At 43.1% G+C, this 24,338-nt stretch overlaps 1 protein-coding gene across 1 annotated transcript in view; it reads right to left on the bottom strand.

Annotated features, from left to right (window-relative positions):
- fstl5 (follistatin-like 5) overlaps window positions 1–24,338 on the bottom strand; it is a 154,843-nt gene that overhangs the window by 33,300 nt on the left and 97,205 nt on the right. The window contains exons 7-8 of the mRNA XM_068595337.1: window positions 18,560–18,726; window positions 11,159–11,279 (exon numbers count right to left, since the gene is read on the bottom strand). Of these exons, the coding sequence (XP_068451438.1) occupies window positions 11,159–11,279; window positions 18,560–18,726 (288 nt within the window). The remainder of the gene's footprint in view (window positions 1–11,158; window positions 11,280–18,559; window positions 18,727–24,338) is intronic.

The following is a 24,338-nucleotide window of genomic DNA, read 5'->3' as shown; positions in this document are numbered from 1 at the left end:
TTGTCTGGAAGGGAATGACGGGATGGAAGCAGAGAAAACACAACGCGTGAAGAAAGAAAAAGGCAAACAACTGAACGATGCTGTCGACTGCAAACTCTTCCGAAAGCTGACTGTACACATTCCTGCGCGTTGTGCCGCCGTCATGCTGGAGTTTCACTTCTTTGCCCTACCCGGAAGCGAACCAAACAAAAGAATTTAAACACACTGTACTTCAATGGGCCATAAATCAACACAAATCAATAAAACACACAAATACATTAACAATATGAATGTATTCGGTGGCTGATAGGAATACTCCACAAGTTTAGCTCTACACCCGGTGGCTAAATTGTGAGAGTTTTGCTCCATAAAACATGGGAAAATATCAAAAGAATGAATTTGAATAATCCTTTAAAAGAACAATGCCTTCCCGAGTCGCATAACAATGATAAAACCTTTCAAAAAGGATGGTAGTATCTCAGAGGAGAAATGCTGACTGAAACTTGGGCAGTGACAATGAAAAAAAGGCAGCGTGAGTTGTTCCACAACAGCCTGTCACATAGAAGACGACAACCTGGCAGCGCTTTAACATTTTTTTCCCTATCTTGCCATCTTGTTTTGAGCAATCCCTCGTTGCCTCTGTGGCCCAAATCAGTGTCCTCTTTTTCTTCCCCTTTCTGAAACAGACTTCAAAAGGTGCAAGCGGAGCGTCTTGGCAGGGAAAGGCAGACGTGCTGCGGGGACTATTTCCTGCGGGGCGGCGGGTTAGAGGAAGTATTCGCTCAGCCAGGTGAGTGAGACGACTGAAGATTGTTGCCACGGCCATCTGGTAACCACGCCGCTCCACCGGGGCTTTCAGCTCCCGCTCCAACTCGCTGCCAGCCAGAGAGGGGCCACCGAGGGGCCAGCGAGGGGGCCCCCACGACACTCAGGTTACTTTACCAATCACAGCCCCAGTTACAGCGAGGGCCCTCAGCGGTAACACGGTTGACTGGATGGAGCCCACGGAGACAATTATTTTGTACGATCTTTTGAGTGAGGATTATTACTCACACTTAATATCCTCACAGATGCCTATACACAAGCATACAGGGGCTGTGTTTTGTGTGTATGTGTGTGTGTCTCTCTATCTGGTTTCATTATCCTCCTTTTTTATCCCTTTATGTGTCGCGTGTTCACTGTAAATCAACTCGTGACAGCTGCGGTTTGTTGAAATTGCTCCGTGACGGAGGATTGCTTGGATGTAAAGCTGCATCTTTACATCCGTCTTCCTGCACGCTCGCACAGTCGAGAGCAGCAGTCTGAGTATTTATAAGAGGTATATACTTTGAAAGCTTTATGCAAATGACGTGGTTTGACTTTGCATTTTCACCTTCGAGGATGCTGCCTATACGGCATGCGTCCTTGTCGCTGAGGGTGTTGTTACTTTTTATGGAAAATGATGGTACAAAATCCAAACCGAGCTTCGTAAGTATGACATATGAAACAAGCTGCTAAAGTATGAAATAGCCTGTGTATCACATTAATTAGGATAAATCTTTTGGGGCTTTTAACAAATAATTGAAAGAATCGGCTGATTCCTCAATAATGAAAAATAACGCAGCCCTGCAGAGGATGACTGTAATCTAAATCAAACACGCAGCCAGAAACCAAACTGCGGTGCTCAATCGATACAGAAATGACAGATATGCTGGATGTAGAGGAGTTTCATAAGAGTAACTTGCACTGATGCAAGCGATCAGAGACCTGGAAAACTAAACTTATCGAGCTGAATAACCTGGTTACACTACACTCTTTCAAATGAACATCCCAAATATGATCATTGCGAAGATACGAAGTCTCATTACGAAGGCCAGGTCGACCCCTTTTCTACGGCTGAAGTTAGTAGAACTAAGTTATTCTGAATCAATCATAGTTTTGTATATTAATGGCAAGATATTAGCAGTATTTAGATGATCTAATAACAAGATTAGTTTCAAATAAGAGATCAGAAGACTTACTGAATGAGTAGAATAAGGTCACAATCGATATGTTTGTGCGTGTGGCAGTCGTTGGAGCGACGTTTTGGGGTCTTGGCACACAAAGCATGGAGCTATGTTGCTGGCCCACATCCACAACAACCTGCTAATCAACAGCCGAATAGCGCCAGCATGGATCGACCGGACTCCCTTCAGCACCTCATTAATAAATCCTCTGAGGCAATTTCAACAAAGTTGCATTAATTGGCTGTTGGAATTAAAGCAAAATAGATCCACGGGACTTTTAGTTCAAGAAAAAACTGTATTGCTGCCACAGTGGCCAGTGACACACGGTACAGTAAAAGTACTGCAGATTCAAATGCATTATATCTGCTGAATGCTCGGTCGTTCCAGCACTTTTGATCTGAGTTGGACATGATATTTTTCCAAGAAAACTGCTTTTAAATTAAAACTAAATAGAGCCATTTCACATTAGAGAACTTAATATTACCGTTTATATTCGTAATGTATCGTATTTCTCAGGAAGGTGGTGAATAGTGTGAAGGAAACACCGAAAAATGATCTAAATGTAACTCAGCCAGCTGCTACCAAGAGCACCTTCAATGGTTTATTACACTAAATCATCATAACACCGATTATCTTCGAGATGCTCCAATTTAATTAGAAATACTTCCAGGAAGCAGTTTGCATGCTATTGCTATACTTCATATTTGTATTCATAGAAAGTGTGTGATTGTGTGGTTTTCTCGCCTTGAGAATCAATCTGAAAACAGGTGCTGAAAAGGGGAGACAGGGCAGGGATCTTATCATCAGGATGGTCTTTTGTTCGAGCCAATACAGTGTGTATAGAACTATCTTCTGATGCCATTGAGACTGATGGAAAATAGATGGCATGCCATCAAGCTCACATCTCATCTCACACACCTTTTTGAGTAAATTGCTTGTGAGCTTTGAGAAGATGGAACTGGTGGGTACTTTGCGCTGAAGATGTCCAATCAGAGCTGCCGACGCCCCTGCAGGAGTCAGATGGGTTGCAGCGAAAGAGGAGTATGGGTGCAGCGTGTGGAGGGTCATAATTACAGATTGTGTAAGTGCAGGTGTAATCAGTGCCGTGAATTGGTACACAGAGGATTGCTGAGGCCGAGCAGAAGTTGCAACTGGGTCCCCTGAAGGATTTTCATGGACCGAATTCAACAAAACATCTGTGGTGGGAGGGACACCCGGCCTGCCAGAACTTCAATCGCCCAGCCTAGTTTCCTCAGACGTCCACGTGAGGTTTGTATGCACTTCAGCTTGATTACATTGGTAAACATTCAAGCATTGTTCAAATATTTGTATGAAAAATGAGCATATTGGGTTAGCAGACAGGTGTCCAAAATGAGTGTATTCCAACGCTTATGTGTTATTAAAAAGCTTATGAGTGATAAGAGTATGGAATACAAGATTATGAAGGAAACAAATGTGCATGTTCTTAGCAATTTGGTTAGGATTTTCTGGGGGGATTGCAGGCCAAAAGGTACATTATATATACTACACTAGATCAATACTAGACTATATATACTCTTTCTAGTCTGGTTTCAGACTGTTTGTCAGTTGTTCAGATAGGTGTGTTGCTGTGTCTATTTGTGGTTGTTTCCCATTGTTAGAGGCAGAATTAAAGAACTAAGCCATGTTGATAAAACACAATAAAAAATAGGGACATAAACACTGCGAATGAGATGCACACACCTGTAAAAGTGTTATCAGTGGATTTACAGCGATAACAACCCTTAACTCTGAATCTCCCTCCTCACCAGCAGCGCTGCTACTTTCCTGACAACTTGTAATGACTTTGTCGAGATGCATACACAATACACATCACTGTGTGTCTGATCATCAGGCTCAGGGAACTTGTAAATCATCATACTTTTTTGCCACATTAAAGTACTTCTCGTCCAATTTGGATCGTCCTTGAACACCTTGACTTCATGGTGATTGTTGTTTCTAAACGGGTTTAAACGTATAGAGAAAATAGAGTGGTGTTGAAATTGAGTTAGAAAAGATTGAGTTATTAAAGGTAGAATGACCTGAGCGCACGGTGTGAGAGCACTACTGCACAAGTAGGAGAATATCACTTCTGATAAACATCAACGTTATCTCCACTAAGTGCTGGATTCCTGCCTTTGATAAACTGTTTAACAATGGAGCTCATCGCTTCTCACTTCATTCCTGAAGCTCGAAAAAAAAAGAAAAGCCGTGACACCACCGCTCGCATTGTATTAGCTTCTCATCGATTGTTCTGTCAGGCATCTGCTCTGCATATCTACCTACCTTACCCGTCTCGATACTGTGAAAATGTGACTGCTGTCTGTCAATGACTCTGGAGGGAGGGGGTGTGTCAGAGAGCCAAGTGCATGAGGAGCCAACTTCTTTCCCACCGGCTGTCGACAGCTCAATAATGGTGACTTCTTAGTTAAAGGCCAATTATCGAAGAAAAACCTTGTGCCAGCGAATTCCCCACGTGACTATGAATATGGGAGAGGAGGCACATCATGGGTTGCTGGAGACGTCTATCACTGGTGTTGAAGTTTCCACTGGTCACTCAGTGCGTTTACATGATGGTATTAATTCGTTAATTCTTGCTTTAGTCGGACTATGCTCTCTTTCGGGGCAACTGCTGTTATCCGAATATACATGGCAGTGAATAAATCGAATCATTGGCCGAATGCATGTCATATCCGATACGACAGGTGGCGCTGTTTTCATTACATGTAGTGGTGATACAGCCATCTCCGCTTGACCTCTTCACTCTTCATAATGGAGAGAACCCCGCTAGCTTCGGTGGTTGTCGGGGAGCTAGCGCAGAGCAAACGGGGAACTAGCAGCAGCGCTAGCTGGCTACATCAGGGAGCTAGCAGAGACACCCACCGAAGGTACTATCGGCTCGTAACCCGACTTTTACGTTTGTTTGTTTCTGCCGGCCGTGACAACTTATCGTCTCTTTCGACTTCCGGGTCACGACCTGGGAGGGAGGGAGGGAGGAGAGCGGCGGGATCTTGAGCATGCGCACAAACGCATTGTCCAGTTCCGATCTGATTCAGCGTTTACATGCAGCGTTATTCGAATTATCAATCGAGTCGAATCGAGTTATCCAGGGGTGTTAATCGGATCGTAGTCGGACCACAGTTATTCGAATAAAGGTGTTTACATGAACTGGATAATTCGATTTTAGTCGGACTAAGCCAGATATTCGAATCCATGTAACCGCAGTGACTAAGAGAGGTTAATATCTATATATAAATACACGGCGCGTTCATGCAGTCCACCAAGTGTGGACCCACTCCGCAGCAGACACCCGACCCGCGGGGGAGGCTGCAGCTAACCGCCGGTGGCTCATTTGTATAACTTGATGACCAGTTGTTGTTTTTTTAATAATATCAGCAATTGTTACGATGAAGTGCTGTTGTGATGAAGTGAAAGTGACAGTGAAGCAGAAGTCAGAGCGTCTTCAGTAATGAGACAGAATCCTCGTATTAAAAACAATCTTTCTTTAACTAAAACAAAACACTCATCATCTACTATGGTACTGTTCCGCTGGCTCCGACAATCCACAAGTTTGGGTACAGTTTTATTTGATGTGCAGAGATCCTGAGATGCCCTAAAATTAAATTTAAATAAATGTATGAGTGGAGAAAAAAATATTTCATTGGAAGTGAAAAAAAAAGGAATTTTGCCACAAAAACAAATGATTAAAACTTAGAAAATCTCACTGTGTCCTCTAATGAGTTATAACGCTTTCAGGGAAACAGCAGGATTGAGATGGCTTTATTGGCGGAAATGGACTATTCGTGACTACAAACATGCTTTGTCCTGAGACCTTCACATGGCATCGTGAAAACTTCCCCAAGAAAAACCTTTTATTGGGGAAAAAGAGGAATAAACGTCACAGGGAGCGACTGAGGAGAGATCCTTCCCTCTTTGAAGTGACTCTGCTTTTATATATTGATATTCAATGCCATTAAATGATAAAAATGAATACATTGATTAAATTATTGAAAGCAATTTCATAAAGCTTTGGCAGCATCCAGTATTCTGCTTGAAGACATAAATACATGTTCTCGCTTCTCTCACCGTACATCTGCATCTTCCACTCGGTCCCTAACAGCCTTATTAGCTCCACACAAACCAGGGAACTCTGCTTCTCCCTCTCAACACCAAAAGTGAGTTCTCTGCCTTTTGAAAACACGTCCCCCACACCCTCCACATGCTGTGCATGTGTAAACTCCATTCCTGCGTACAAATCACCATTTCCTTTCCCCCGGACAGTCAGGAAAATGAAAGGAGCGAGTCGGTAGGTGGGATTTCGTTCCACTCGAAACTCGATTGAGACGAGATGCGAGAGAAGTTGCATCCTGATGTGTTTCGGAGCGTCGGGAGAGCCGCTGCCGGGAGGACGCGACACAGCAGGGCTGACAGCTCCATCATGAAGCTCCCCAGCCGGTCGTCAATCACTCAGCGAAGGCTCCCGTCGGCCGCGGCGCGCTCCTCCAGAAGACGAGGTGGCGTGCGGACGCCATGGCAGGAGACCACTTCAGCGTCACAGTACTGGGAGGTTTCCAACTCGCTGTTCCAACTCTTTCAAAATCAGATTCCACACGCGGCCGTTGCCGGCAAACGGCGGCGACCGCAAGCGATGGAGCGCGACGGCTGACCAGGTAACCGTGACCAGCACGGTTTCGCTCTCTATCACATGCATGCATGCGCCTCAGCATGACGTACCGTACACACACAAACGCGCCGTGACCGATGGGCTCACACCGTGATGAAAGCGTCCTCTCCCAGCTGTGATGACTGTTGCACCTGAGCGTCGTGCCCCCTCAGAGACACGTGGGAGTAATCCAACAGTTTCATCCAGAACCTGGAACTCAGCGCATTACATGTGCATTGCATAGCGGGTGGAAAAGTACTTTTCAAGGGTAAAACTCTGAAGTCAAAACTGCTGGAGCTGTTCTAAAAAAGATCTGGGCCGAAAAATTAAGAAGCATAATGGATCTCCAAGGAGTCCCACTATGTTTGCATGCTTTTTAGTTCTACCACGAAGGACGTGTCATCTTTAGAGTGCACTCATTTTCTTTTTTTATTGCCGCCTTTTATTTTATTCATTAACTACTGCAAGGGTTCTAAATAATATGACTAAAAATAAGGCAATTTAGTCTGCAGGAAAGCAGTTTTTTAAAAGATTAATGAGCAATGGTTTATATATATATATATATATATATATATATATATATATATATATATATATATATATATATATATAAAAGAATTCTATAAAAACCTAATTGGATTCCAATTGGCATGTCGAACCATTTTTGCTACATGTTGCAAAATTTAAGAAAAACAAATACAAAAATATCTTTTCTTTGGGAAAAGGATGTAAAGTGGAGAAGAGCTTTAATTCATCTTTCCACTTCTCCATGTCTAACATACCATGGCTGCGGGTCAGATTATAAAATGTGTGAAAGTGACGAAAAACTAACATGAAAAACTAACACGACGGTCTGTCCTTTTCATATATATATATATATATATATATATATATATATATATATATATATATATATATATATATATATTTTTTCCTCTATCGTTCACTTCCCTTACAAAAACATGAAGTTTCCAGGATGCCGTTAACACGCAAATATCCCGACAACAGTTCAGCGACCCTGCAAAATGTGAACGTCCAGCATCGCTGGAGGACTCTGGTTCTCTGCCCTGCGTCAAGGTGAGGGAGCTCAACCACTGCGGATCTACTGGCTTTGGCCTCTTCCCACAGAAATGATGACATTTCAGGTTTCGAGTGGCAGTTGTGTAGCGAGGGATCAGCGCAGCACATCCTGCCACATGAAGCTAACTGTGCAGGCTTACATGCTAGGCTTTCTCACATTACCACCCAGCAAGGCCGCACAGGTCTTAATGGAAACTCCAACAACGTGACTGTCTGGTAACAGAGGCACACAACCCCCCTCCCCTCTCCTCCCTCCACCCCGCCAGGATAAGGTGGTAATTCTCAGCTAGATCATTCTCAAAAACAGTGCGAGTGCAATAATGAATGACAATGACAAATTACTGCACATGTATTCCGCATCAGTAATATATGTGTTATGCATCATTAATGGCTGCAAAAAGCTAGAGCTACCTCTTGAAAGATGATGCTGCCAGGCAGAAGTAAACACAACATTAGGACCCATATTGTTGCATTTTACCCATCAGAAAGACTTCAATTTCAAATGACGTTTTTGAAATGAATGCAGCTTTCCAAAGTAGACAAATAAATTTGGCTTTATTTCCAGCAGCAGAAGTGGTTGGTGTATTTGATGATTCGACCAAGGCTTTCATTAATTTACCCCCAAAAAACAATTTGTTTCTGCTAAAGTGGCTGGGAGAGTGAACCAACTTTACAGCCACATTACAAATTAGATGCAACTTTATTGATTCCTGCGGGTGAAGCGGGGTCACGGCAACGAAGAACGGGGCTATAGATTAAACAAACAAAACAAGAGCACACATGGCATTCTGCAGATAATAAATAATCCTAGCAAAATGTACATCTTGAAGATAATGGTGCAGACAATACAAAGCAGATGATGCACAATGTGCTTGTGTGGAGTCCACTAAGAACATTTTGATGAGTCTGTGCGTGTGTGTGTGTGTGTGTGTGTGTGTGTGTGTTTGTGTGTGCGAAAGCCCAAAACTGCTGAATGATGCTGCACAAACTGTACAACCTTGCCGTAGAGAAACCTCTCAGGGAAATCTAAAGTTACTGTGAAAAACCCTCCAGTCTAAATTTCATCTGCTCTTCTGAATAAAACCCCAAATATTGTATCTCTTGTCATTCTCCTGTGGCCTTCGAGTGATGGACAGCACTCCGAATCCAGTTTCTCAGAATTACTCGTTCAGCTGTTTCCCTAATTGAGTTTTAGAAATTGTCAGCAGTCGTGGCAGGCTGATAAGCGGGTCCTCAGAGACTTCTCCCAGACTATGAATGGGAAATTCATAGTCTGCAGTAGAAAAGGTCATCTGGAAGTTTTCAGAAGTATCAATTACGACCAAAAGTCACAGGTCTCATGAGATCCGCCCTGTTTCCGTAAACACAATACTTGGTTGAATAAGACCTGTAGATCATTGCAATTAACCTTGGGGTAATCTTTTGGAAGAATGATAATGAACTGCCTGTCAAATGTAATGAAGACAGAGCTATCGGCATCCAACGTGGTTTATTCACATTGAATTCATTAGCAGCAGAAAACAGGCTCATTCACGCAAACTCAATCCCCGATGCGCCTTCGCCCTCTCCGTACGTACTCCGTTTAAGCCCTCACATGGCGGGTTCACCTTACTGACGACTATCTCAAATGTATTCGCGGTACGTGGAATACAAAACTCTCCTCGGATTGCAGGCATCGAGACAAAGATGAAGTGCGGGCCTTTAGTCTAACAGATGTGATGTTATGGGTCCAACCTGGTGTGATAAATACATATTGAGAAGCGCGACTAGACTACAAGCGACGTGTGACACGGAGCTCGTGTAATGGCTTGTCTGCTTCCAAAAACAAGACGCGTCCAGATAACACCTTTTATGACTGGAATTCACAGGTAAAAGTTGAACAATTTGTTTGTTTTAATTCAACACTCGTTTGGGCTGAAATGAAAGCGAACGAGACGGAATAGGTATCGACAGACGCTGCTGCCAGCGTCACTGTCAGAGATTGTTATTTGTTATTCCAGATTGGCTGTCAGTCTGAAGATGGCAGGTCTTACCTAACATGAGTGAGGAGAGAGCGAGAGCGGAGGAGAGCGGCGCGCTGCTGCACACACTGCTTTTTTTTTTCCTGTTGTTTTCCCTTGAAACAGTGATGGACAGTGACTGATAACCCTCAGTGTGAAGTATTCTGAAAGCTGACAAAGGTGACATGTCCTGGGGAAGGAGTGCAGCGATGGCGGAAAGCTCGCCCGACTCACCTGGATTTCAGGTTGGGTTAGGCCCACGTCTTTCATTTGGAAGTCAGGTAAGTTGTTGCCTGTTAGAAGCTGCTGCAGCCATAAGGCTCAACTTATTCCAGCAGTATTACCTGTGCCAGGACACCAGATACACAATACTTGACTACCCTGAAAAATAAGTACACATGCAGCAGGATGTGACAATTGTTTTGTGGGGTATTACGCATTTGTAGGAGTGGCTAAAAAGAGACGGAAGCAGCACATGGCACGACTGCTCCCTGAGCTTCCTGGTGTCTTTTCACAGAGGCTCTGCTTTGAAGTACTGCTGTGGCGGGACCCTTTAGGAAAGGACCTTTGAGTCCCCAGGAATAATAACCGCGCCATGTGTTTTTCCCACTGACTTTAATGTTCTGCACCCGTCGTGCCAGGAGATGTTTCCTGCTACGACAATGCAGCCGCCGGTATTACATGAAATATGTTTGAAATGCAAAAGAATCACCAGCGTTGATTCATTTTGGAAGCAGGACCGGGTTCAAAGCTTGAGCCACCAGACGAAGAATCAAGTGCTCCCACCTAATCAAGAGAAAATCTAAAGAAGCAGATGCCCCAGTCACATAGATAAGAGCTGTTTGAACAAATCCCTGTGACCAAGGACAAGTCAGTGAATTGTACCAAAGGAGAACTAGCCGTCTTTAAGTTGATCTAGAATCTAACACTCCTCGCTGCGAGCCTTATAGTGGCTGATGGTCTGTAGGGAAATATCAGAAATTCTCCCTTTTCGGCTGAAGGGGCTTGTCGGTGTCTTGTTTGGTCAACAGCCGCCGGTAGTCGGAGTGTTACACCGCCGGGAATGATACACGTGTTGTGTAAATCAGATAAGACGGAGACTTGAGCAGGGAAGCCAATACGGTTGTTCAAAGCGTTTGGTAGCAGGCTGCTGTCCGGCTCAGAGCAACCGTCCGCTCTGCCAATGATGTTTGTGCTTCATGCCGGAGTTAGTTGGCTGTATCTAAATACGGTCTCCATTTACATAGCAGAGCGATATCACATGAAGTTAATGCAAAACAAGGGGGCCAAACCCAACATAACATTTGTGGTTTCGGATTTTTTTCTTTCTTTTTTTTTGTGGTTTACAGAGCAGACACGTCACATTTCAGTTGGTCTTTAACAGCGGAAGCCGTTGATAATTAGGAGCACGCAATCGTTGCGTTATTTCTTACCGTTCACTTGAAGAGTGTGGGTCTGGAAAAGTTTCTCGTAGCCGTCAGCGTGACAGCTGTAGTTGCCCATGTGGGTCGTGGTCACCTTGGTGATGTACAGTGAGCCGTCATCCCCAAAGTCCTGCAAGTGAGAGACAAAGGAGAGGAAAAAAGAAACAAGTCTTCATGATTCATGCAAAGAACTGGCGGTCTCTTTGCAGCAGAAAGCCTTTTGAAGCTGGAAATGAACGGTTTGAACATGAATGCAACAAGCCTGCAGTGTGCAGAAGACAAGATAAACATGCTCCAAATCACAGGCAATGAAACATTTGACGATCTTTCAAAAAGACACATTGTAAAGAAATGTCCATCAGTGTAAGTCAAAAGTTCATTTGGTGCCACGGAAAACGAATGAGGAGAAAGTCAAGGTCACAGTTAAGAAAAATTGTTTCCTCGTACGTGTCAGTTTTCCAATCAGAGGAAAGTGATCTGATGAAAAAGGACTGAGGCTATAATTGATTAGCATATAAATTACACAGCGTTAGCTGCTTTCAAAACAAAAACAGGGCAATGTAGTGCTGCCGACATACGATCAGGCATAAAGACTGCTAGTGCTCATTTCAAATATCACTCTCCCTGAAAAAGGACAACATGCATGACCCACAAATACACAACACGTGTTGCACTTCAGGTTCATGCGTGCACTCATGAAGGAACTGATGAAATATGATTTATTCATGCTGTGGTGATTAATAAGTATTGTGCATCACTTTACAAAAGTTGCTGTTTAATCCTTCGAGGACAACAATGTCTGCGTCGGCAAAAACGCAAAATATGTGTTTTTATTTCTTCCCTTAAATCTTTTTATACTTCATTCCACATCAAAAGATTTTTTTTAAATCAAACCTTTTAGTTTTGTTTGGGGGTTGGATTCACGGGGGAGATTTGAACAATTAGCAACAATAATGAATTTTATGCACTTTTACTTTTTTATGAAGCTGTTTCAGATGAAAAAAATTATAAAAGCTCCAACAAAAATGTTACTTTTCAAACTATAGCTCACCGGTTTTAATTATACTGAGCTGTACAATTAGGGATAATTACGGGTAAAATATTTGCAAGTATTTTTTTTTGCGGGTATTTCACGGGTTTGTTGTACATTGTGGTTTAATTGTGCACATCATGGCTTCATCGTTTATTACAAAGACTTGTTATAGGAGCCGAGGTTGAACTTCCCTTCACAGCTTATGCCAAAATGTATGCCAGTAACACAACCAACATGATGAAAACATATACAAATAAAAAGCCCAAACAAAAATTCTTAGTGAGGCACAAAAATTAAGCAAGCGAACACAAAGAAAATGGTGCTGGACCAGAAAAGAGAGCAAACAGAATAATTAGTCATTCAGCTGTAGCACAGAGAGAAGCCCCCAAAGCTAATGAGCCCATTGACGGTGCGCCGGTGTGATGAATCCGTTTGGCAAAGAATAAATATGTGCCACAGTTTTAAGATCACGCTGCAGTAAAAAGCCATCTTGCCAATGGAAAGTCATCATAATGAGTTTTTGGATTATATGTAGAGAGTTACAGTGGCATTAAAGTGAATGCACCGCATGGAAACAGAGGCTGTTGATTCTGCCCTTTACAAAAGAGTCAACCTTTTCTGTTCTTTTAATATATATATATATATATATATATATATATATATATATATTACTCCCACTCACAAACTTAAGAATAAATTTATTTATTAACTGGTTCCAGAGACGGGGTCTTATGCATGCACCTTTTTACAATTACTGTAAAATATAGCATTGGCCATGATGAATAATTTGATATTTAAAGCAACATGTAATTTAAAAATCCATACAAGCATTCTTACGCATAAACTAAGGCAGCATTGATTTGGTTAACCGTCACTTCTCATGCATCTGTACCTGCTATTTTGTTTTCTTTCACTTAATTTTTGACTGTTGGTAATGTCAAGTCTGAATTGCTTTCACACAAATACATCTGCTGCTTTGCAAAGTGATATATCGCTGAGAAGATGTGTCAGATTCTTTTTTAATGAGCTCTCAAAGATAGCACATGAAGTAAATCAAGTAACTATCCACCTTCAGGTCTCAGTTATGTGCTCACAATAGAAGTGGTTCACCTCCTTCTCGTGCACGGCGGCTTTTCACAAATGAACGTGCTCCAACTGCCGTCATTAGGGTCTTCTTCAGTGCCCACTAACGTGATGAAGGCCAAGTGCCGGAACGTGTTCGTCCCTGATTGCTGCCGTGCATTAAAAAAACATGCAGATATCTTTTAGTGGTGTGAACTTTGCTCTACAGAATGTATATGAATCTGCCCCTCTGCTCCTCCTGGCTCATAACCCAACACCGCATTCATTTCATGAAAAGACAAAACCCCAATTAACGCTCTTCTTCCCGAAGAGTTCATAAAAAGAACAAATGCCCTTTTTTTCTCAAAATAATTAGCTTTCAACATCTTGATCACATCGTTGCCGACTGTTTGCGTCTTAGCTTCTCCTTTAAATGTCTGCAGACGAGCGAGGAGAGTCGGCCACGGCGTTTACCGCCGCCCGGCGAGCTCATCGGTTGGTCCCGGTGAGCTCCGATCTAACTCACGGGGCCCCGGTAACGGCTCCTGCTGAGTGAAGCATCAGAGCTTCACATGAGGGGAAATCGATGGTGCGTTTTGGCCCCTTGGGCTGAGAGCATATTGTGTCACCTTCTTAAATGAAAAATGAATGGGTGGAAGGCGGAGGAGAGGGGGGTGGGGGGGGGGAATGAAACCCAGAGCGGTGGAACGAGCCACGGCGGAGGCTGTCGACATGATTCCTCCACCTCATCTCGCCACCCTCACCTCGGCTATGAGCGGCGCTCGGCTCTCTGCAGACAAAGCGGGCCCGGTGTTCGACGACTCAGAGAGAAGGGTGACAAGGGCAGGTAGAGGTGGATTTACAAATAGGCCACGGCCCTCAAGAAAGTGTAATTAATAAAGCTGTCAGCGGCAGGTCGCCCTCTGAAAGGACAATAAAGAGCCACATCGTCGGATTGCGAACCTCCGCCGGTGACGCGGCGCCGCCGGCCTCAAGACACGTTACGAGACACAATTAGTTGAGTGAAAATACCCGGAGGTGTGAGGGAGAGAAACATATTCACCCAGATTGAAAGTATGTTGAGAAAACACTGCAAAAAAAAACAACATGGCGCGGTGGTTTGACATTCAAGTGGAAGCTCGCTCAAATTACAAAAACAATAAAAAATCCTATTTTCTCACTTGTCTGGTGGTTAACCACACAGATTGTGCCGATGTTTTCGATATTTAGAACGCTAACATTTCAGCCTCCCGTCGCCAATATAATAGAGTTGAACGCAATCATATTTTTGGTGTTCGCAGCGTTGAGATACGACATAAAAAAAAAAGATTCAGCCAAAGAAACCTCACTTCCGATCGCTCAGAGTAATGAAGACATTTCTGCAGAGAGATGTTGCCGGTAAATTCATTTTTTCGATGCTATTTTGTTTACATAAATAAGCCACAGTTTGTTTTGCCCAGCTTTTTGGGAGATTATCGGGACTTTTTATTTCATTCATTATAATTTGTTGTCACCCTCATTTGAAGGTTTTAATCTTCAAAGTGCATGAAAGTGGTTGAGGCCGAGAGCCACAGACCGACTGGAGGAGTCAAAGCATTAAGAGATGGACACACGCCCGTGGTCGGCTTTGGCTTTTTCACAGGATTTGTTGACAATAACAACAAAATAAAATAATATATATTGCCAGCCTCATCCTTTATCCTTTGATTTCACAATATTGTTTGTTGTGGATGTGAATGGTGCAGCTGCTGGAAGAAAAAAACAACATAATGTTCAACTTATTTGGTGTGTATGACAACAGCATCATGCATCTGCTGGAGGCGCCTCAGTAGCTTTGTGGAGTGAAGCAATGTCAGTCTGTTGAGACAAACTAAACAAGAAAACACCCTACCTGGGACGGGATCTGTTGGGGAGTAAAACAGAAGTCAAACATTAAGAATTTATGTTGAAAAAAAGCATAATAAATACATTTAAAAAACGAGAGACAGAGCCGCTGCTGTTCGCATGACGTTGCAGACATCAGTGTTGATTTAATGTGTTGGTAAAATACCAGTAATATAGATGAGTGTGTTACAGACAATTCAAGCAGAAAACAACACATCTTGATAGTAGTTAGATGTATAATAATAGAGGACGCTGTGTTTAGTCATACGCATGTGGGAAATTCCATAAAATGTTGTGCAACTCATTTTTTTCATTCTCTGCACATTCGACTACACACAACTAAAATGCAGATATTGTAAATGATTACATCTGATACATCTCAACAATGCAGAGCTGCTATTAAACCCACACGAATAAGGCAGCAAAGCAACACACATATTCTCAAGGACAAGCTAAAGATGGAGAAAGATACAAATGTCGCTCTCATTGTACAGCTTCCTGCGTTATGTCTATTTCTGTTGTAGCTGCAGCCTTCAAAACATGTTTCCTATTTTTTTTAATAATTCCATGTTTGGTCACGAATGAATCACCCAGGATATCCTGCTCAGAGTAGCTGCTTTAAACAAACAATCTTCCTCGAGACTCACAAAATATCAAATGTTCTTCTGAAGTCGTTCCACTATCCCAAAACACAAACATGAAGGTACACACACACACACACACACACACACACACACACACACACACACAAGACTATGTCTTTGGCTCGGCCACTCAGGGAGGATTGAAATACTGACAGCCTTGGATGATGATGCAATAGCCAGCAACTGTCAACTTCATGGAATTACAGTAAGCTGCTTTGTCAAAATTTAGAGAAGCTCTATTGAACTCCGGGATACAAGCACACCACTGGGATTAATGTGCGATTCACTCAGTCGACAAAATTCCTCAAATATCCCAAATTCTAAACTGGGAAGGTCTGCCGGATTAGACGTCATAAACTGCATGTGTACTCACAGGAATATGACTGTAATTATGTCTGGCAGACGACGCTCACAAATATTAACAGCCGGCAATTATACAGAAATTGTCTGCGAGGCAATTTAGAATTAGCCTGTGGATAACAGGTGCCGATGAAATCCATTCTCCTCTCTGGTAAGGGCCAACAATGATTGACTGGAAGTCTGCAAGACAAAAATAAATCTGGACTAAGCCGGCGATGGCGTGCAGCTAATGTTCGGTTGGTGCTTTCACTCGGCGCTTCGTGGTTCGCACACAGTTTTCTGATGAGCCACAAGAGACTCACGTTGATTCACGCGCTGCCGGAGATTGATGTTCTGGAGGAAAGCTGTGCACAAGCAGAGGTTGTAAACTTAGGCTTTGTTGGACACCAACAAAAAAAAAAAAAAAATGTAATCTGACAATGGCCGACCTCAGGGTCAAAGTACAGTGAGCGCTCTCAATCTGAAGAGACGGATCAGTCCCCGCAGACTCACTTTATGAAGCTGAACCGGCATCAACTCGGCATGCTGCAGGCACCATACAGACAGAGGAAGTGTATTTCTATGCAACTATTAAATACAGTGTAAAGAACCTGGTGAGACCAATGTGGTTCAGTGTCGGTTGCATCCTTTTTTCTTCTCGGTTAGATCTCTGATAAATAACTCAAGCTACAGAAAAAGTCAAGGTTTTGTGGATGGAAATCATATTTTGATGTCTCCAGCAGTCTGATGCTTGCTTGCGAAACACAAAAGGCCAAGTTTTGATTGATAACATCCACAGCTGTTCTTCTTTCCACTCTGTCAGTACAGGAGGAATAAAGAGGAAGCATTCGGGATTCCACAGTAGATTTTAAAAAAAAGCAAGAAAAAAGTTTCGCTGTAAAATTACAGCAATGTTCTACAAATGTAAAAGGTAATGGGTCATGTCATGTCTATGCTTTCATTATTCTAGCTATTGACAAACTGCACACAAAGCAGTTTTGTGTGTGTGTGTGTGTGTGTGTGTGTGTGTGTGTGTGGGGCCCCAATAGATGTACTGAACGACGTTTGGCAGCCGAAGCTGAGCTGACATTTGAATTGAAAATACAGCTGTGCAAGATCTGATGTTAGTCAGCGGGGAGCTGATGACTGCGTGTGAAGCGCAGATAAAGACCACCTCTGGTCGGGACACTGAACTCTGCTATGTGTCTTCAGGCAAAATCAGGAGATGAGACAGAAACTCTTTTCAATCTGCAAATAAGAAAAAGAACCGCAACAGCTCTCGATAAAAAAAAATTTGCAAGATAGATCAAAGCCTGCGTCGATCACCTTACAAGACCTCGCACCTCTCTGTTTCTTTCCCCTCCTATAAATCTTCCAAAAGATATTCAGAAGCGTTTTCAGGAAATAATCTGCCTTGACATTTCTCTCTTTTTGTTACAGCCTGCACTTGCATAGATCATTTCTGTTCATAAATTGCTTTAAAGCGGTCTTGATATATTATAGAAAATGACTTTAAAAGGCAAGCGGTGGGAACGCCGCCTAAAAATGGCGTCGCCGGTGCTCACACATCACCAAGAACCAGAACCAGCGCGCCAGTTTAGAGCCAGTTGATGGTGCCAAGGATGACTGGCGACAGCTGGCCGCCTCTTACTCATTTTAAGGGTCATCAACATTTAATGATACATTAGTGGCTTCGCTAGGTCTCCCTTTATCTACTGCGACACTGTTGACTCAATTATGCACAGCAGCATGACACTCATCTTGGTCAGCCCTGACACACGGAGGGGAAAAGGGTCGGGCGGAAGAGGTCTGGCTTCTCTGCTCCTCGCCACATAAGTACCAGCGCTCCCTTTGATGTGGATGGAAGTGACACAGGGGGCTGGCTGGGGCCGCGCACGCCGATTAACACACACAGACACATATACGCACACACACACACACACATACGTACATGCGCACATACAGACTTTCACCGAGGAGTAAAAGTAGGTTCTTCCTCTAGGGCTGAACCCCTTTGGTTTCCCTCTTGATCCCCATTCCTTTGTCAGGAATCCCTGTCCCTCCCAGCAGTCTCTGAACACAGACACCATGAGCACAAACTGACACCCTGGATTAATGTCAGACCTACGAATACAAAGCCGGCGCCAACAGTCAAATAAAACGTGCTGACAATCTGAGCGACTGCCAAAAGAAATCGAAAGTGGAAATTTGACGGGAAAGAATCAGAAATGTGCAGCTCTTGCTCCATATTAGTAGTTAAGAAACGATGACGCTTCACAATGTGAAAACACCAGAAGTACACCAGTGCACCACGTGTGTTATATATATAAATACCGTAATGTATTTATCCACCTATTAATGTGTCCTTGGTTCCATCACCTATCTACCTATCCTACTGATGCACCCATTTCTCCATAGACCAAAAGAGCAGAGAGAGCGATGCCTTACGTTGATGTCCTCCAGGTTCAAGGAGTTGAGATATTGGTGGTTTCTCTTCCACAAAATAGGCGGCCTCCTCTCCCCGGCGATGGCGCACGTCAACACGGCGCTCTGGCCGGCGGTAACTGTGGTGACGCTCACTTTCTGGTCATCTGGCAGCGTGAGCAGGTACACATCTGTTGGCGAGAGGAAGACAAATAACACGGCGTCAGACAGATGGTCTCCAAGGTGCAACGTTCACGATACGGCCCGAATGTCAGCGCAAACATCCAAGAACGTTATCAACGCGACGTGAGGAGGTTACAGTGGTGACATCATAGACGTCCATGTATTGTGGACGTCTATGATGTCACTGTCACGTCCAGGATGTGCTCAGTCCAACTTGGGGAGATGGAGAAGTAGGTAGTTTATTGGATCGGGTCCAAAGTGGATGGCAGAAAAGATAAAACGACTCACACCCTCGCCTCGTTCTGTCCACCGGCCGCTAGTGGCACAGAAAGCACAAAAGTGACTGACATGAACTATAAACCGATGCCACACGAGGATTTGTATAACCAATGACGATGTATTTAGATTGTATGGACCCGGCTATTACAAAAAAAACACTTTAATCACTTCAACTGGTGCAATACAACACATTGTATTTTGTCTGTATATATAATATTGCTCTTGTGGAATCTTTTTATTGTACGATGTGTCTCTTGTATGCACTTTACCTGTCTGCTGCTCTAATCCTGCAATTTCCCTACTGCGGGACTAATAAAGAAATATCTTATCTTATTTAACTAATTTCCCCTTGCTCATGAATAAAGGATACATCTATACATCTATCTTATCTTATAGAGGTGAAATGCTATTTGTTGCACCTTTAAGTGTATTGACTCAATCTAAATTTTGAGAAAGTAAACTAAACTGCTCCCAATAAAAGAGCCCACAGTTCCAGTTCTTTGTCAAACTTTTAATTTCTTGAAAAATGGAAGAAAACTGCCTATACTTGGTGAACCTCTCTATATTGTACCAGCTCATAATTCAGTGAAAAAAACCCACTGAGATAATTCACATTGCCAATTCATGTTCTGCCCACATATTCCTCTTAATGAAGCCTGAAAACAAGAATACAGAACACGAGTGTCTCAATTAGCTGGAGGCAGATGTGGTTTTTTTAGTTAAAGACGCACCGAGGCAGCACAATTATTGCAATTTGCAGAGTAATGGCAAGGAATTAAGTTAAATGTTCTGCAAATACTTTGCATAATTTATGTCCTGATACCATAATAGAAGTTGTACTTTCTCTATCTGCATCTCTCAAGACTCTGGGTGCGCCGCTACGCAGCTCTTTTTTTAGCTAACGGTTACAGAACAGCCACCTTTGGGAGGCACAGCAGCTGCTAGTCTGATGAAACCTCACCTGAAGCGCGCTGACGGAACGAGAAGTTGGTTTAAAATAAGCGAGGCTCTCTACATTGTGCTAAAAGCCCAAGAGCGCATCCTTTCAAAAGAAAGTATCACGAAAAAAAAGAAAATGTGCTGCCAGTGAGGCTCCCCATGGAAACACAGGCTTAGACCTCGGCTTTGCTCAATCAAGTATTCCTGCGATACCTAAAATGTTTTAAACATGTTGCTGCCAACATAGAGGAGTGGTTGTGGGATCTGCGGTTCAACTCTTCTCATAACAGAGATAATGCTGCCTATAATAAAAGCCAGGGTGGGTTGGTGAGAGGTCAGCATGCCCAGTTAAGGCCTTTTGTGTGTCCAGTATTTTGGGTACAATGTGCTCTCATCCATTCTGTGGTGGTATTATGTAACGCTGCCAGTGAGAGAATGCTTTTTAATCTTTCTCTTGGGTAATGAGCAACAGAGCAAAAGGAAACAGAGACTCAATTTGTTCTGCTCCTAAGGGCATGAAATACAAAACCTAATGAAAGAGCAGGTCCAGCGGACAGTGTTCACTTGCCACAGCCCAGAGAGTCGGGATGAGAGCACCTTCAATTACGGCACGACTGCGGTGGACCCGTACCGCCGGCCTCTGAGCGCTTTTTAACCTTCTCGGTCAGTTGAGGGTTTTCGTCCACTTGTTGTGTCTTTGAACCGTGAACTCGGCTAGTCCGTTAGATCCAGGCCCATCAGCCCGGAGCCGTGAGACCAGTCAGACATGTCTTCAGTGGGAAAGCTCCAAGCGAAGACTTCTAATCTCTCATTTGGCCCGATGCAACCCGGATGAAGTTCGGCCAGGATTTCATCAAAATTAGAGGAGTAATAATAGGCTTTTCTTCCTAGCGGAGTATAACTCAAAGTGTTGAGAGTTGGGGTCATGTGTGATGTGACAGTGTCATAGTTGTGGTAAAACAAAGCATAATAACGACCAGGATCTCTTTAAATAAAACTGAGAGAAAAAAATTGCATTTTCAAACAATTTTTCTCTTCACTTTCTATTAGTAGATTCCTGTATAATGTGATCATTTTGTTCTTCCTGAGATATATTACAAGTTTAGGGGTTCATAGGGATACAAAAAAAGAAAGAAAAACACTTTTACCCAGACTGATATTTTTTTATTATGATATGTTACTCTTATTGTATTCACCCAGAAAACCAAGAAACAGCTTCAAAAGTAATAAAAATCTCTTCCTGCTTAACTTTTTCCTTCCTGCTTCGGGGACTAAAACCCGGGACAATATAATGTAATTCAATGCAACGGGCGCAAATGTTGACCTCAAATCCTAACACACTGTTGAGCCAACACCTGTGTGACGTAGTTGACAAAAATGTAACATCATGAGCTCCACGAAGTCGGTGTATATTGCGGTGCAGTTGCATCAGACTGCATAATACATTACAGATGTTCTCGGTGCGGTGCCCACTGCCATCTTGCAATAGCAAGCAGTTGGGAATGATGTTTCTGATCTTTTGCAGCGGGAAGTACGTCCCTGGTTTTACGGCAAGACGGTTTCTAGATTATTTACTTAGTTTTTTAATTGTAGATTTTTGAAGATAAAAATGTAGAATGCAGGTACAAATATTAATGAATGAGCCAATCAGTCTTTCTTTTCCAAAATGCAAACATGAAACTCTTCATTTACTTATCAGTCAGTCTCTTTGAATAGATGATAAAAATGTCTTGTGATGGCCGACACAGAAGGAAATTTCTCTCGTCATGAACATAACCACTTGTAAGTCACTTGTATTTGTCTGAGAAATGAAGGGTTCAAATGGAACATGACAAGAAATAACCAACTTTCATAAAATCGCTGAAACATCTCACGTCTTAATGTGGCAGTGATGATCTGAGTGATGATCGTCTGATCGGTTAAAAGCTGTTTGTCTGTAATAAAGACTTGACAGTGGAAGTCAGGGGTGATACGAGAGCCAGCGTGGACAGAGAGAAAATAAATGACTGGAAAGAAATGAAAAAAGATATGAAGGAGCTGTGTGGCAGACGACGATTGAAAGATGAAGAATAACTGAAATGTCATAATAATATTAATGATGATGAAGAATATTTGACCTTAAAATTGATCAACTGTCACTCAAATTGACCTTTTTACACACATTTATGGGTCTATTTTTCAGAACTGTGTTATTAAATACCATGCGCATTTTGATATAAATCAATTATTGATTATTACATCTGCTACAAGTCGTCATGCCAACAAAAACCTCCTGATTTTGCAGAGCTTCTGCAAAACTGCTCATCTTTTGAGGTTGAATGCTGTAAGAAAACACTGGGCTCAGTGTATGCGTCGAAAAAATACGAAAAAAAAACTTGAATTCAAAACAACCATTTGAGATTTAAACAATTTAAAGATGTCAAGCAACCAAAAATCTAAGAGGGCAACAACAAAAAACTGACGATGACCCCAAAGAAATCCATAAATAGGACAACAGGAACACAGCAGGGAAAGTAAAACACATTAAATCCGCTGCAATGCCGAAAGTAGAGAATTAAGAAAAATGGATCTTCCATCAGTCACACATGGCTAATCCAAGGTCCTCCTCCTCCCCTCACAATGATAGCGCTACCGCCAGCCGATCAACCCCATTCAGCCACTTGGCACTCTGCGTAATATTAAGGAGATGGTGGGTGGATATGCTGACAAAAAATCTCCTTCAATAATGTTCTCCCTAACCATTCAATTACAGCACCCTTGTATCTTAATGCCTGTGCCGTACCCTGCAAGCAACAAACTCCATTTGCCGCTGATCCCCGAGAGGCATCGAGATGTGTGAGGCTATATACGGAGAATTTAAAGAAGAAAGTCGGCAGACAGAACGCCAGGCGGGCTCCATCATAGCTTTCGCCGGTGGATGGAGGAAAGTCGGGAGGGGAGAAGGAAGCGAGGGCTGGAATCCGACCTGAATGAGAAACTCCTAGGAGAGATGGGAGTCTGGGCTGCTGGAGCCGTCTCAAACACTCTGAGTCCTGCGCCTCCTCTGTGAAAGATTTATCACAGGAGGGAGTGGCCTTGGCTTCTCTCTTTTTTTTTTTTTTTTGGAGTCTGATTTGAGGCCTGAGGGACTCAGCCCCCGAGGAGGGATCAACCTTCACCATCCAACCTGTAATTAGTGATTAACGGCGAAGTCCAGACTTTTGATTTACTCTGCTCTGCTCCCAGTAGGGGATGTTGGTCAGTGCCGCAGCGAGAGGTAAATCACCTATTGCACTGGAGGCAACAAGCTTGTCAAGGTAAATAGCCCGGGCCTGCAGGATGCTGCGAAGGGGGCCGGGCCCGCATGAAGACAAATTGCACGAAGGTTTCTTAGCCAACCCCCTCGCTCCGTCCTCTATCACGCTCTGTCGCTCTCTTTCTCCAACACATGCCCGCTCTCTATCTTCACCAAGTCCTCTCTCTCTCTTCCTCTCTCTCTCTCTCTGTCTCTCTCTCTCTCTCTCTCTCTCTCTTTCTCTCCATATTACCGAGGCTGAAAGGTTGTGTACCCCCAATTGCTTTTGAGTTTGACATTTTGAAGCGAAGATAAAAGTAAGTTCCCTGATGCTGAGTATTCATAGTCAATGCGCAAAGACTCAAAAGGGGAAAGAAAAATAAAACGCCCCAAATACAGAATACACACACACACACACACACACACACACACACACACACACACACACACACACACACACACACACACACATCCTCAGATCTTTGGATGGTTGATTTGTGCAAACTCTCTCCCAAAACAAGAAGAATGGAGTGTTTGTTTTTGATACCGACGATGAGGGACTCGGTGGACTTGAATGTTTGACAAAGAGAAGACAGTTTGAATCTTGAAACGCTCAAACTCCCCCTTTTGTCAAACCAAGGAAGCTACTTATTTCTGCTTTTTAATGTTGAAATGCTGCCACTTGTCGCACTACTAAACAAACTGGATCCCTGCAGAAGCATGAGGCAACAATAGCAACACTAATCAGGTGATCTCCTCTGAAGACTCAATGCATGTTGGCAGGTAGCGTCAACACCTTTGCACCACGGCAAGTTGTATTTATTCTCAGCTCAGTTTAGAAAAGAGCAAAAAATACAAGCTGACTGTGATGTTGAGTTAGGAAATGCAGGGAGGGAATCGCAAATGGAAGCATGGTTAACCTAACAAAGGAAAGCGAGGCGGTCCACACGCTGAAGATGGTAAGCTAGCTCACAAGAAAAAACAGACCCGATCACACGCTGTAAAAAACACACCCAAAACAATGTGTTTTGTTCAATAATATATATATGTTTGAAGATATTTCTGTCGAATCTCCTCCTTCAATGTGGAGTTGTGGTCCGTCTCGTCTGCTTTTCTTCCACACAGATG

The sequence above is a fragment of the Clinocottus analis genome, unplaced genomic scaffold (genome assembly GCF_023055335.1).
Source record: "Clinocottus analis isolate CAN_PGR_092001 unplaced genomic scaffold, fCliAna1.0.p SCAF_10, whole genome shotgun sequence".
Lineage (NCBI taxonomy): Eukaryota > Metazoa > Chordata > Actinopteri > Perciformes > Cottidae > Clinocottus > Clinocottus analis.
The sequence above is the reverse complement of the archived record's forward strand: the minus strand, read 5'-3'. Positions and strand labels throughout refer to the sequence as shown.